A 14,706-nucleotide genomic window follows, 5' to 3' on the forward strand; every position below is an offset into this window, starting at 1 on the left:
GTCCATTCAGAAGCCTCTTGACAGGTGGCCCCAGGACCCTGCCCAGGGGCTAACCGGCAACAAAGCCACAGTAGAGTGTGATTAACCTCAAGGGACAGTGGGGACAGTGGGGGACAGTGGGGGACAGTGAGGACAGTGGGGGACAGTGGGGACAGCGGGGACAGTGTGGGACAGTGGGGACAGTGGGGGACAGCGGGGACAGTGGGGACAGTGGGGGACATTGGGGGACAGTGAGGACAGCGGGGACAGCTGTGCCCCCGGAAGGTGTCCCACACCATTCCTGAAGAGACATGAAGTGATGGCGGTGGAATAACAGGCAGCGGCGTTGACATCTGGGGCCAGGAGCGTGCACCTCTCAGGACCCTTTTTCCACCGCCCAGACCTCCTCCTTCCCACTGTGCTGTGGGCAGGACACAGACCCTGCACCGCAGCCCAGGCCCTTCCGGCTGATGGTCCCTTCCCTGTCACTGGCAGGGCAGGAGTGGGTGTTACAGCCACACTGGACACCTCTCTGAGAACCTCAGAAGCTAGAACTGAGGGTCTTGAGACCTTTGCTGGGGTTCTGAGGAGCCCCTGGTCTCTCCTCTTCCCGCAGGCCGCAGGGCAGCCCCCTGGCCCTCTGTGAGCCCAGATCGAGAGGAGGCTGTCACTCAGAGGGGGCTGAAACCTTCCTCCCGGCACATCTCCCTCCTCTGGGGCGCTTGGAACAATAGGGCAGCCTGCCAGGCATTGGGAAATAAAGAAATAAAGGCCCTCCCCCCACGCCCTTCCCTCCGTTCCAGCGGAGGCTCCCCTGGCAGCGTCACACACACTTGCTCTTGGCTCTGCACAAGGACAGGCTTCCATAGGTGCCTGCGGAAGCTCCCGGAACACCCCCGCCTTGGGCCTGGGCACTCCTTGGCCTGAGGCTGGGGTGGTCTCCACTCCCGATCCACAGGTGTGGAGACAGCGCTGTGGCCTGGCTCAGGCAAAGTGGTGTGGGGAAGCTCACACAGCACATCCCGGCTGGTGACCTTGGGCAAGTGACCTCCCCAGCCTCTCTCTCCCTGTTCCAGACCCAAACGTGGGGCCGATGCTCACACCCCCTGCCAGGGCTGCTGTGAGGGTCACATGAGGTGATCCACACAACGGCCCTCACTGTCAGCTTGTGCGATGGCCATTGTCACAGGCCTGGTCACCCTGTATTCGTGCCCAGCCTCCTTCTTGTGGCCTTCCAGTCAATGTGGCTCCCTGGCCTGGGCAGGGTTGGCACTGCTGAGGGGCCTGTGCTTGGGGACGCCCTGAAGAGGCCCCACCTACTTGCTCTAAAGACAGAATCTGGGGAGGGAGTGTGGACACCAGGGGCTGACAGCCGGGCTCTAGGCCAAGGCTGGACACCCGTGACCACAGCAGTCCTCCCGGACTGCAGAGCGTCTGGGGTCTCCTCTGCATCTGGCGTCAGTCTCCAGGCAGAGAAGCGAACCAGGGAGGAGACGAGCAGGCTCTGGAGATCAGGCCGGCAGGTGTTTCCAGCTGCGGATGGTGAGCCTATTCATGGGGGCCAAATCAACTTAATGGGTCACGACAAGTGTCAGGAAAGAAAGGATTAGAATAGAATACATGAGAGAGTAGCGGGTACTGTTTGTGTCATATCTCTGTATATAAAGGACATATTTTTTTTCATTTATATCTGAAAGAAAAGTTTTTGTGCACTAGATTGTGGTCAATGTAAAATGTATTTCCGAGTGCACGGTGCTGTCAAAAATGTTGAACTTCCCTATGAAAATACCAACGACATTCTCTACCGAATTAGAAAAAACAATCCTGAACTTTGTATGGAACCACAAGTGACCCTGAATAGCCAAAGCAATCCTAGGCAAAAAGAACAAAGATAGAGGCATAGAAACTGATATACAGACCAATGATACAGAATAGAGAACCCAGAAATTAACCCACAGTTCTACAGCCCGATGATTTTTGACAAAGTTTCCAAAAACACTCATTGGGAAAAGAGTGATCTCGTCCTCAGTGGCTGCTGCTAGGAAGGCTGAATGTCCAAGTGCAGAATGAACTGGGCCCTAAACTACCCCTCACCCTATGCAGGGGTCAACTCATCACGGATCAGGGGCCTAAATGCAGGGCTCAAGACAATAAAATGGCTAAAGAGAATACAGGCAAAACGCTTCGGGACATTGGTCTGGGAAAAGATTTTATGAAAAGACCTTGAAAGCACAGGCAACAAAAGCAATAATAAGCAAATGGAATTATATCAAACAAAAAAGTTTCTGCACAGCAAATAAAGCAATCATCAGAGTGAAAGGAAGACAGCCTACGGAATGAGACAAAATATTTGCAAACTAGTCATCCGACAGGAGATTAATATCCAGAATATACACGCAGCGGAAACATCTCAACAGCAGAAAACCATCCGACTTAAAAATGGACAAATGACCGGAACAGACGCTTCTCAAAAGAAGACATACAAAATGCCAGCAGGCAGCACTAATCATCAGGGAAATGCGTATCAAAGCCACAGTGAGGTATCAGCTCACCCCAGTTAGGGTGGCTGTTATCAAAAAGATAAAAGATAACACATGCTAGTGAGGATGCAGAATACAGGAAACTCTTACCCTGCTGGTGGGGATGGAAACCCAGACAGTCGCTATGGAAAACAGTATGAAGTCCCTCCACAAACTACAAATCGAACTACTGACTACCGTACGGTCCAGCAATCCCACCGCTGGGAATCTGTCCAAAGGAAAAAGGAAATCAGCCTGTGGAAGGGACGGACGCCTGCACCCCACCAGCCTGTGGAAGGGACGCCTGCACCTCATGTGTATCGTAGCACTGGTCACAATAGCCAGGATATGGAATCAACCAGGTGTCCGACAACAGAGGATGGATAGAGGAAATGCCATCGGCATGCACCGTGGAATACTATTTAGCCATAAAAAAGAATGAAACCCTGTCGCTGGCAGCAACACAGATGGAACTGGAAGACACCGTGTTATGTGAAATAAGCCAGGCACAGAACGTTAAACACCATATGTTCCACTCATATGTGGAAGCTAAAAAAAGTTGATCTCACAGAAGTAAAAAGTAGAACAGAGGATACTGGAGACTGGGAAGGGTGGGGGAAAGGAGGAATAGGGAGAGGTTTTTTTTTTTTTTGAAAGAGCAAGGGGAAAAAAAAAAAAAAAAAAAAAAGGGAGCAGAATTACAGCTGCAAGAGGATGGATGTGAGAGCAAGAGGTTAGTTTGTTCTTTAAGGATGGCAGAAATCACAGCATGTTTCATGTTGGTGAAAATGGTCCAACTGAGAAGAGAAAATAAACAATGCAGGAGGCAGGGGGCAGTTTCTGGAGGTGTGTCCTTGCGTAAGTGAAAACCACCGAATTTCCCCCAGGCTTCCTCAATTTCTCTAGAGGTCTGCTCCAGGTAGACTGAGGCCTCTCAGGGGCTCAGCTTACCTCTGTTGCACACCCCTCAATGAGGTAGCCCCGCCCTGGCTCACCTGGGCCTTGTCCAGCAGTCCATACACGGTGAAGATGTTGGTGTCTGGCCTGACCATGACGGCATGGGGTGGTATCTGTGCCAGGTTGCAGGCTGCAAACTGGGACACCTCGGCCCGGGCCCCGTTGGGGCACAGCAGTTCATAGTCCTCTGACCTGAGCTCAGCAGCCCAGGGCTCGGAATTGTGGCCTGAGGGGGGTAAAGCAGTGTGTGTGGGGACGTTCAGGGGAGTGGGGAGAAGTGTAAAGACAGGCTGCTATCCTGGGTCCTCCAAGGCCTTTGCTACAGGGAGGTGGCAACATCTGGCCAGCTCCCCAACCCTTTCCATTCTCCAAGTGCTCTGCTGTGTTACCAGGGTGAAAGAACCCAGCTGTGTTAATGCCATTAGCAGGGAGTCGGGAGTACCTACTATGTGACAAGCACTTTACAAGCGTTGCTTGATCCCCACAACAGTAACGCAGGGCAGGTGTTGTTGTCCCCATTTTACAGGTGTGCAAACTGAGGCTGTTAATCACTCCTAGGCAGAGAACCCCATCTATGTGTTACATCCTCAAGTCTGAGGGTGGGGTGGCTCCCTGAAGATGGTGGGTGAGCCTAAAGGCTCAAGTTCTCAAATAGAACAGGGTATAGCATCACTTGTGGATATAAAAGGCAGCTTCAAGGGCCCTTGCTTGCAAAGAATCTCATTCAGGAGGTCTCAGATCGGGCTCAGGAATCTGCATGTTAAACCAGCATCCCAGTGATTCTAAAGCATGCAGTCCCAGGGCTGCCTGAAAAAATGCTGCCCTCAGGAATCACATTTTCGTGTCTCTGCATTCACTTAGTATCCATCCTCCTCCCATTTCCAGGAAATCCAGGTGGGCCTCCAGGAGAGCTAAAGATAAAAGGGAAAGGAGCGGGCCTGGGAGGCGGGTGACTCACCGCAAGTGAACCTTCCAAGGCCTCTCCAGCACCTGCCAGCCTCCCTGACCCCATCCCAGACCACACCGTGCACAGGTCTGGGACCAGGCAGGCCCGCCGGGCTCAGGCAGGAGCACACAGCCCCTCTGGGGGAGGTTCCACGTGTTCTTGGTAGGAGGCTGTGCAGGGGAGCTGGGCTGTGGCAACAGGAAGGGCAGGGCCTGGAGCCCTCCCTAGCTCTGCTGGGGCAAATGGTCCTACCGCCTTGGTGACCCCCACAGGAGGCAAGATCCAAGTTTTGAAATACGATGTTTTTGGGTTTTTTTCCCTGCACGTCTTACTTCCCACTGTCCCGTCCCCTCCCCACCGGCCACAGCTGTGCCTTCCTGGCTAAGTCTCTGGGAGGAAGCGTGTTGGGAGTGAGTGGAGAAGACTGGGCCTCCAGCATTTGGGGTTTCAAAGCCTGGGGTGTAGTCAGGGTATGCAGAAAGTACAAGCCTTTGGCGGTGGAGGAAAACAGCCTCTAGGCTTCGGATTCCTTCACGGAGAACAAGAAGAGGGGAAGTGATGTAAGCTGGGGAAGCCATGCATGTGCGGGGCTCCCGGAGGAGAGCGTCCCTGGGTTCTTGAGCCCAGGTGGAGCCCAGGAAGGTGACTCCAGGAAGAAAACTGCCTGTGTGGCGTGTCGGCTGTGCCCTGCCTCAGTGTGGCTGGGGGGCTGCAGAGAGATTTCCTGGCATGAGGCAGTGACCTGCTCAGGAACACAGACCAGATACTGATTGAACTCATGACCCCATGGAGAGACTCACACCACCCCACCTCACACCTTGGCGCTACATAAATACCCCCAGAAAGGGGGTTTTTCCAAACTGACTGGGACTGAGTTTCTACCGTTTCGAGGGATTAGGGACTTGAATTCCAGACCAGCAAAGACCGTCATGTATCCAGCACCTCTGGATGTGTGGTCTGAGGTCTGGTCTTACCCTGTGACCCGTGGGGCTCCCAGCTTCCCAGGGGGCACAGCCTTCTAGACTCAGCCTCACTGAGCTGCTGCTCGGCCCCAGCTCAGCATGGTGTCTGGATGGTGCTGAGAATGGGGAACAATCCCCCCGACCTACCTTTGGCCCTGCTCTGGCCCTCACCTACCATTTGTGTTGTCAAAGACGGTCGTGTGCCTGACGAAGGCAACGTCGCCCGCATTCTCCACCAGGCATCTGCCACACAGAGGGCAGGGCAGGCGTCGGCAGGAGGGTCCCAGCCACTGCACACAGCCCCAGACCGCCAGGCCCCCCGAGTACCTGAAGGCGCCGCTGTTGCCGTAGTACCGCTCCTGGCTGTTGCCCACACACTTGTTGCGGCCCTGCCCGTCCCCAACACAGAGTGCACACAGCGAGGAAGGGTAGTTCTTGGGGTTGTTCACGGGCACGCAGCTGGCATTGAAGAAATCGCTCACCGCTGGGGTGGAGGGAACGGCAATGATGAGGGGCCAGCAGCGGAAAGCATGGCAGGGAGCTGGGCGGGCCGCTCCCCCACAGGTCTGCCCACCCACCTGACCCTACACTGCAAGGCCGCCTGTCTGCTCTGCTCCCCTCGGCTCTGAGTGGAGTGTCTCCTGGAGGATCTCAGTGGGGGGAATGCAGAGGTTGTCTAGATACAGGAACCCCATCACCGAACATCACCACCCAGCCTTCGCTAGAACTCCCTCAGGGACAGGGAACTCACTACCTCACTATTTTGTTCCAATCAGAGCAGCCGTCCAGCTGTCTGGGAGTAGGAGCTGCCAATCCTAGTGCCCTCTGTGTGCTCGTGTCAGTGGTTAGGAAAAAAGTGCTTGTATGTTTTCTGAGTTAACAGCCAGGACAGCGGTGTGTGGCCTGTCAGCTCAAGGATCTTGCCCGTTTCCATGAATGTTGTGTGATCTAACACACAGAAAGGGCTTCATGTACTGTATATGGCAGGTGCTTCTGTCCCCGACTTGTGGAGATACCTGGGCACTTATGCAGAAGCCAGGCCACCTTCCAACAAGGCTCCCCTCCAGAACTGGCAGTGGGTCCCTAGCTAACCCCAGAGAAGGCTTCCCTAGTCTGCGTTCCTAAAAGGGGGGTACCTGTGAGGACGTCACAGTCCTTGGGCCGGATGAAGCCTCTCCGAATGAGGGCGCCCACGGGGATATCCCAGCCTGCAGGGCTGCCGAAGCCAGCGTGGCAGGAGCGCTTGCCCCGAAGCTCATCCAAGGTGAAGGCGTGGGAGCTGTCCCGCCTCACCACCGCCACCACGAAGTACGAGTTGGTGCTGTCTTCCGCTGGGGGGAGAGGGACTCATGTGAGGGGCCCCTCAGCTGAGAGCCCGGGCAAGGGCCTGTGGGGTCCTTCCTTCAAACCCACTCCTTCCTGCCTCTTTGTCTGAGCTCTGCAGGCCACTGAGTGCCCAGGCCTGAGACCGGGTGTTCCGGGAGCAGGCCCAGCAGGGGCCCTGCCTGCGTCCCCTGCGAGATGCGGCCTCCTGGCTCCTCTTTCCAGCCATGTCTTCCTCTGGCCCCCGCAGTCCTTCCCCACAGGGATTTCTTTCTTTCCTTAAACCCAGGTGGTATTTTGCTCACTTCCCGGGAGGAAAGTGGAGTCACAGCTGAGGCTGCAGAAGCATTTTCCACAGCCCAGAGATTGCTCACACCTGGGTGGCAGGGACCCAGGCCTCTGAGGTCGCCAGTAAGAGGACAGAGGCCAAAGCCCCAGCCCAGGCCCCTCAGAAGGTGCAAATGAGCTGACAGGGGGACTCCGAAGGGCCCCCTTCCATGGCTGGTTAGGGCCAGAAGAGGCTGAGGAGGCCCCAGCAGTCCAAGATGGCAAACCACGCACCTGCGCTTGGATGGCCTGGGTTGTAAACTAAGAAGGATTTTTATATTTTGAAAGGGTTATTGAAAGAGAGACTGTCTGTCATCTGCAAAGTCTCCAGTTTTTATCCTCCAATCCTTTACAGAAAGTTTGCCAGCCCCTTAGAGACGTATGTTGAATAGCTGGGAAAACTGAGGCCTGGGGCAGGAGGGGCAGGCCTGGTGACAGACAGTCACTATCCCTGGAAGAGAGGCATGGAGCTTGTGAAGATAGCTGAGAGGGGCACTGTTTTATATTTATAAAAATATCCCCGGCGCTGCACTCACAGGCATAGTGCTCCCCAGCTGCAGGAACCAGGCCGTACGTCTTCCCCGCCGTGTAAACGTCCTCGCCACTCAGGGTCACAGTGTCAATTTGCCCAGCCTGAAGGGAACAGAAGCAGCCACTGGGCCAGGGTGGGCCCAGGATGGTTCTGGATGTCAGGGTCCTACTGAGGGGCAGGGCCTGGTCTCTTGAGGTTTGTGGCCTCAGGCTTCCTTCCCCTGGGGAATGTGGGTGGGGAATGCCCCATCCTGGCAGTCTGCCCCTTCCTCTCCTTGTGAAGACGCCTGACCAGGAGGGGTGTCTGGAGGACCAAGGGGCTGAAACGCCCACGCAGCACTCCTGCATGTGGCTACCCAGGGTCCCCTGTGTCCCTGCTCTGAGCAAAGCAAGCGCCATCCCTACCCTCATGCTTGGCATGGGCCTCCCTGTGCACGGCCAGGCACCACCTCTCCAGCACCTGGCCAAGGGCCAGCACACCGTGTGGTGCAATGCCTGTCTGTTAAATGTGTGTACAGATGGAAGAATGACGGATCTGAAACGACGGCAGTCTCAGGGCCTAGGGAGGAGGCTCCAGGGCTGAGGGATGGAGCCCTGCCTGCCATGGCAGCAGGAGGACCCAGTGCCTTCTTCCCAGGACCCTCCTGGGGCCTCCAGGTCACCTGCACCCACCCCACTTGTCCATTCAGAAGCCTCTTGACAGGTGGCCCCAGGACCCTGCCCAGGGGCTAACCGGCAACAAAGCCACAGTAGAGTGTGATTAACCTCAAGGGACAGTGGGGACAGTGGGGGACAGTGGGGGACAGTGAGGACAGTGGGGGACAGTGGGGACAGCGGGGACAGTGTGGGACAGTGGGGACAGTGGGGGACAGCGGGGACAGTGGGGACAGTGGGGGACATTGGGGGACAGTGAGGACAGCGGGGACAGCTGTGCCCCCGGAAGGTGTCCCACACCATTCCTGAAGAGACATGAAGTGATGGCGGTGGAATAACAGGCAGCGGCGTTGACATCTGGGGCCAGGAGCGTGCACCTCTCAGGACCCTTTTTCCACCGCCCAGACCTCCTCCTTCCCACTGTGCTGTGGGCAGGACACAGACCCTGCACCGCAGCCCAGGCCCTTCCGGCTGATGGTCCCTTCCCTGTCACTGGCAGGGCAGGAGTGGGTGTTACAGCCACACTGGACACCTCTCTGAGAACCTCAGAAGCTAGAACTGAGGGTCTTGAGACCTTTGCTGGGGTTCTGAGGAGCCCCTGGTCTCTCCTCTTCCCGCAGGCCGCAGGGCAGCCCCCTGGCCCTCTGTGAGCCCAGATCGAGAGGAGGCTGTCACTCAGAGGGGGCTGAAACCTTCCTCCCGGCACATCTCCCTCCTCTGGGGCGCTTGGAACAATAGGGCAGCCTGCCAGGCATTGGGAAATAAAGAAATAAAGGCCCTCCCCCCACGCCCTTCCCTCCGTTCCAGCGGAGGCTCCCCTGGCAGCGTCACACACACTTGCTCTTGGCTCTGCACAAGGACAGGCTTCCATAGGTGCCTGCGGAAGCTCCCGGAACACCCCCGCCTTGGGCCTGGGCACTCCTTGGCCTGAGGCTGGGGTGGTCTCCACTCCCGATCCACAGGTGTGGAGACAGCGCTGTGGCCTGGCTCAGGCAAAGTGGTGTGGGGAAGCTCACACAGCACATCCCGGCTGGTGACCTTGGGCAAGTGACCTCCCCAGCCTCTCTCTCCCTGTTCCAGACCCAAACGTGGGGCCGATGCTCACACCCCCTGCCAGGGCTGCTGTGAGGGTCACATGAGGTGATCCACACAACGGCCCTCACTGTCAGCTTGTGCGATGGCCATTGTCACAGGCCTGGTCACCCTGTATTCGTGCCCAGCCTCCTTCTTGTGGCCTTCCAGTCAATGTGGCTCCCTGGCCTGGGCAGGGTTGGCACTGCTGAGGGGCCTGTGCTTGGGGACGCCCTGAAGAGGCCCCACCTACTTGCTCTAAAGACAGAATCTGGGGAGGGAGTGTGGACACCAGGGGCTGACAGCCGGGCTCTAGGCCAAGGCTGGACACCCGTGACCACAGCAGTCCTCCCGGACTGCAGAGCGTCTGGGGTCTCCTCTGCATCTGGCGTCAGTCTCCAGGCAGAGAAGCGAACCAGGGAGGAGACGAGCAGGCTCTGGAGATCAGGCCGGCAGGTGTTTCCAGCTGCGGATGGTGAGCCTATTCATGGGGGCCAAATCAACTTAATGGGTCACGACAAGTGTCAGGAAAGAAAGGATTAGAATAGAATACATGAGAGAGTAGCGGGTACTGTTTGTGTCATATCTCTGTATATAAAGGACATATTTTTTTTCATTTATATCTGAAAGAAAAGTTTTTGTGCACTAGATTGTGGTCAATGTAAAATGTATTTCCGAGTGCACGGTGCTGTCAAAAATGTTGAACTTCCCTATGAAAATACCAACGACATTCTCTACCGAATTAGAAAAAACAATCCTGAACTTTGTATGGAACCACAAGTGACCCTGAATAGCCAAAGCAATCCTAGGCAAAAAGAACAAAGATAGAGGCATAGAAACTGATATACAGACCAATGATACAGAATAGAGAACCCAGAAATTAACCCACAGTTCTACAGCCCGATGATTTTTGACAAAGTTTCCAAAAACACTCATTGGGAAAAGAGTGATCTCGTCCTCAGTGGCTGCTGCTAGGAAGGCTGAATGTCCAAGTGCAGAATGAACTGGGCCCTAAACTACCCCTCACCCTATGCAGGGGTCAACTCATCACGGATCAGGGGCCTAAATGCAGGGCTCAAGACAATAAAATGGCTAAAGAGAATACAGGCAAAACGCTTCGGGACATTGGTCTGGGAAAAGATTTTATGAAAAGACCTTGAAAGCACAGGCAACAAAAGCAATAATAAGCAAATGGAATTATATCAAACAAAAAAGTTTCTGCACAGCAAATAAAGCAATCATCAGAGTGAAAGGAAGACAGCCTACGGAATGAGACAAAATATTTGCAAACTAGTCATCCGACAGGAGATTAATATCCAGAATATACACGCAGCGGAAACATCTCAACAGCAGAAAACCATCCGACTTAAAAATGGACAAATGACCGGAACAGACGCTTCTCAAAAGAAGACATACAAAATGCCAGCAGGCAGCACTAATCATCAGGGAAATGCGTATCAAAGCCACAGTGAGGTATCAGCTCACCCCAGTTAGGGTGGCTGTTATCAAAAAGATAAAAGATAACACATGCTAGTGAGGATGCAGAATACAGGAAACTCTTACCCTGCTGGTGGGGATGGAAACCCAGACAGTCGCTATGGAAAACAGTATGAAGTCCCTCCACAAACTACAAATCGAACTACTGACTACCGTACGGTCCAGCAATCCCACCGCTGGGAATCTGTCCAAAGGAAAAAGGAAATCAGCCTGTGGAAGGGACGGACGCCTGCACCCCACCAGCCTGTGGAAGGGACGCCTGCACCTCATGTGTATCGTAGCACTGGTCACAATAGCCAGGATATGGAATCAACCAGGTGTCCGACAACAGAGGATGGATAGAGGAAATGCCATCGGCATGCACCGTGGAATACTATTTAGCCATAAAAAAGAATGAAACCCTGTCGCTGGCAGCAACACAGATGGAACTGGAAGACACCGTGTTATGTGAAATAAGCCAGGCACAGAACGTTAAACACCATATGTTCCACTCATATGTGGAAGCTAAAAAAAGTTGATCTCACAGAAGTAAAAAGTAGAACAGAGGATACTGGAGACTGGGAAGGGTGGGGGAAAGGAGGAATAGGGAGAGGTTTTTTTTTTTTTTGAGACAGAGTCTCATTCTTGTCACCCAGGCTGGAGTGCAATGGCATGATCTCGGCTCACTGCAACTCCGCCTCCCGGGTCCAAGCGATTCTCCTGCCTCAGCCTCCTGAGTAGCTGGGATTACAGCTGCGTGCCACCATGCCAGGCTAAATTTTTTGTACTTTTAGTGGAAACGAGGTTTCACCATGTTGGCCAGGATGGTCTTGAACTCCTGATCTCAAGTGATCCACCCGCCTGGGCCTCCCAAAGTACTGGGATTACAGGTGTGAGCCACCACGCCCAGGAGAGATTTGTTAAAGGATCCAAAAGAAGACATAGGAGGAGGAAGCTCCAGTGTTCTATGGACTGTAGGACAACCAGAGTTAACAGTAATACATAGTTTCAAACAGGTAGGAAGATACTGCATGTTCTCCACACAGAGAAACAAGCAATGTTTGAGATGATGGCATGCTAATTATTCGCCTGCTCTGATCACCATGTATTCTAGGTATTGAAACGTCACTATGTATCTTATGAATATGCACAATTACTATTTGTCTATTTAGAAAAATTAGGAAAAAAGAAAAAAAAGGTTGAACAATGATTCACGCCCACACTCTATTGCACAAGGGAAGGCTGAGATTCAGAAAGGGGAAGGGGCTCGCCCCAGGCTACAGGGCGTCAGCGCCCAGCTGGGCCAGTGCTCCTTTTGCTGCTGGTGTCCCCGCTGAGTGAGGAGCTCGCAGGCTCTCCAGGAGACTCACCCCTATCTGCCTATCCCCTGGGGTGGGTGCTGGTCCCTGCAGTCGCTCCTCCCACCTGTCTCTGTCCCCTGGGGTGGGTGCTGGTCCCTGTGGTCGCTCCTCCCACCTGTCTCTGTGGCCTTGTTGCAGTAGACACTCTTCTCTTCCCCAGGCAGCAGAGGGAGTGGGTAGTAAGAACCGCCCAGGCACTGCCACCACCTGCCCACCTGGCCCACGCTGCATCTGCACGACCCCCACCTGGATCTGCTCCATGCAGTGCTGTGGGGACTTGGCTGACACGCACTGGATCTCCGGCTTGAGCCGCTGCTGGCCGAAGGCCACGGCCATGTCTCCACACTTCTGGATCTCAGGAGTGGAGAGCACACACCAGCGCAGGTAGGGGGGCAGCCCTGGGGTGGGGCAAGCAAGCGGTCACTGCCAGGCCACAAGCGGTCACTGCCAGGCTGGTACTGCCATGGAAGAGCTTGGAGTCAGACCCAAGGGAAATTCTGGGCCTTTCTCCTGTGTGGCTGGGATAAGTTATTTAACCATCGGATCCCACTTCCTCATACAGAAAAGGGGCAACTGTGAGGTTTGAGGAAGACCATGGCTGTCGTGTATCTAACTCAGTGTGTGGTACCCACTTCCCTGGCTGTAGGTGGAAGGTATACGGGGCTGGAGGGCTAAAGACAAGAAGTTCGCTTGTAGACTACTGCAATCGTCCAGGCAAAAGACAGCACCTGAGCCAGGGCTGTAGCCATGGGGTAGAGGCGGGGAGTAGAAGCGAGAGGCTGTAGAAGAACCGACAGGATGCCATGGCCATGGATGGAGGGGGAGGAGGCCCTTCCCAGGGCAGATTCGGAGGGCCTGGATCCTACTCCGCTGCAGCCAGGCGGGGCTTCCGAGGCACGACAGGCCGTGCAGCTGAAGAGGGGCTTCCTCCCCAAAGCCCCAGGGGCAGAGGACAGAAATGACAGGTTCCTACAGAGGCCTCCCTGGTGAGCGTCTTCCCCCGGCTGCTTTCCCAGAGAGCCTTGCCATGCCCGAGGTTGAGCTGGGCTGGAGCTGGCAGCAGTCGGGACGGGTGGACTTACGGCTGGGGTCACAGAGCAGACCCTTCATGGCGTGCAGGTACTCCTGGCCCAGCCACGCCTCGTAGGTCTGCGTGGCGATGGGCACAAGCTCCAAGGTGGAGTCTTTGAAGAGCAGATCCTTCTGGCCATAGGCCTCAGAGCTGAACATCTGGAAGCTGCTGCCCTCGTGGCTGAACAGACGCTGTGTGTCAAGAGGGGGTGGGTACAGGGTGATGAGGGTACCGACAGGCCACAGCCTTTCCTCCCACTTCAGCCCCTACCTCCTTCTTCCCTGACCTCAGACCAGGCGCCCACTGTGAGGGCCAGGCAAGGCCTCCCTATTCTGCGGTGCCTCCCCTGATCCGCTGTCTCCTTCCCCTGGGCCCTGCCACTTCTGGGTCTGCTCTGAGTTCATTTGGCCTCATCACACTCAGCTGTTCGGACACATGACTGTGGCCAGGGATGGGACGGCCCTGAGGACATGCTGTGGGGCTGGCGGTGGCAGCCTGGATGGGGCAAAACTAACTGAGCCTGGGGCACCAGCGGTCAGAAGTATATTGCCGTCAAAAGCAGCGGTTTGAGCCAAACCTTATTCGCCACATGTAATTCATGGTGAATGGTGAATGCTTTGAAAGGCTTTGGTTTTGTCACTTCGTTTATTTGCTCATATGTTTTGATTTTAGCTCTCAGAGACACAAGTATCAGGAGCTTCTTCTGAGGGTGCCTGAGTCCCTGGGTCCCCCTCCTCTGGGTCCCCCTCCCCTGGCCAGCCCTCCTCCTAGACAGCCAGCACAGCTAGCTGGTTCCTCACTCTGACCTGGCCTGATGCTGGGGTCCATCCCAAGGACAGTCTCTGGGTCCTGCCCCTCTTGGTCCCATCCTGCTGAGTGACCACAGGGCCCAGCACCATCCAGGAAGCTGTGCGGGTGGGTTGGGGGACCCTGAGCCCACCTGGCCTTCGTTGAGCAGTCGGAAGATAAGGCCCCCATCTGTGTCGGCCCGGACCACCACGGCGTGAGCAGGCACCCGGGCCAGATGGCACTGCCTCCACTCGGTGACGTCAGCCCGGCTGCCATCCCGGCACAGCAGCTCGAAGTCCTGTGACAGCAGGGCCTGGCCCCAGGAGGGAAGCGTCTTCCCTGGGAAGAAGGAAGCCTGGGCTGACCCAGCTCCGAAAGGGGTTGGGGCGGGTGGCAAGGAAGGCTCAGGAGAGGGATTCTGGGGGGTGGCTGGGTGTCATGGACGTGAGAGCCCAGCATTCAGAAGGTGGCAGAGCTTGGTGGCCGCACCCAACTCCAAGTACCCACACAGACTCGATCTCGTTCCTCTCATTTGCTAGCTCTCACCAATTTCTGTTGCTAAAGTGGACTGGAGGCATCTGACAGTAATACAATATTATAAATAACTAGTCAAGATAAAAAGAGCAAGAAAATAAGAAAGGTTTTGGGTGAGAGAGATAAATGTACCAAGAGTCTAGGATGAGCTTGTGGCTGCCATGAGGCACTCGGTTTGGCTCTGAGCAGGGGGCAGGGGCAGGGG

General features: G+C 55.3%; 1 protein-coding gene across 2 annotated transcripts in view; it reads right to left on the bottom strand.

The window, feature by feature from the left end:
* Positions 1–14,706, bottom strand: part of MFI2 (antigen p97 (melanoma associated) identified by monoclonal antibodies 133.2 and 96.5) — a 29,768-nt gene that overhangs the window by 2,962 nt on the left and 12,100 nt on the right. For both annotated transcript variants that reach the window (XM_011961189.1, XM_011961190.1), the window contains exons 7-14: positions 14,119–14,306; positions 13,189–13,369; positions 12,353–12,504; positions 7,550–7,646; positions 6,500–6,694; positions 5,691–5,847; positions 5,539–5,606; positions 3,494–3,681 (exon numbers count right to left, since the gene is read on the bottom strand). In XM_011961189.1, the coding sequence (XP_011816579.1) occupies positions 3,494–3,681; positions 5,539–5,606; positions 5,691–5,847; positions 6,500–6,694; positions 7,550–7,646; positions 12,353–12,504; positions 13,189–13,369; positions 14,119–14,306 (1,226 nt within the window). The remainder of the gene's footprint in view (positions 1–3,493; positions 3,682–5,538; positions 5,607–5,690; positions 5,848–6,499; positions 6,695–7,549; positions 7,647–12,352; positions 12,505–13,188; positions 13,370–14,118; positions 14,307–14,706) is intronic.

Source organism: Colobus angolensis, unplaced genomic scaffold, assembly GCF_000951035.1.
Source record: "Colobus angolensis palliatus isolate OR3802 unplaced genomic scaffold, Cang.pa_1.0 Scaffold54, whole genome shotgun sequence".
Taxonomy (NCBI): Eukaryota; Metazoa; Chordata; class Mammalia; order Primates; family Cercopithecidae; genus Colobus; species Colobus angolensis.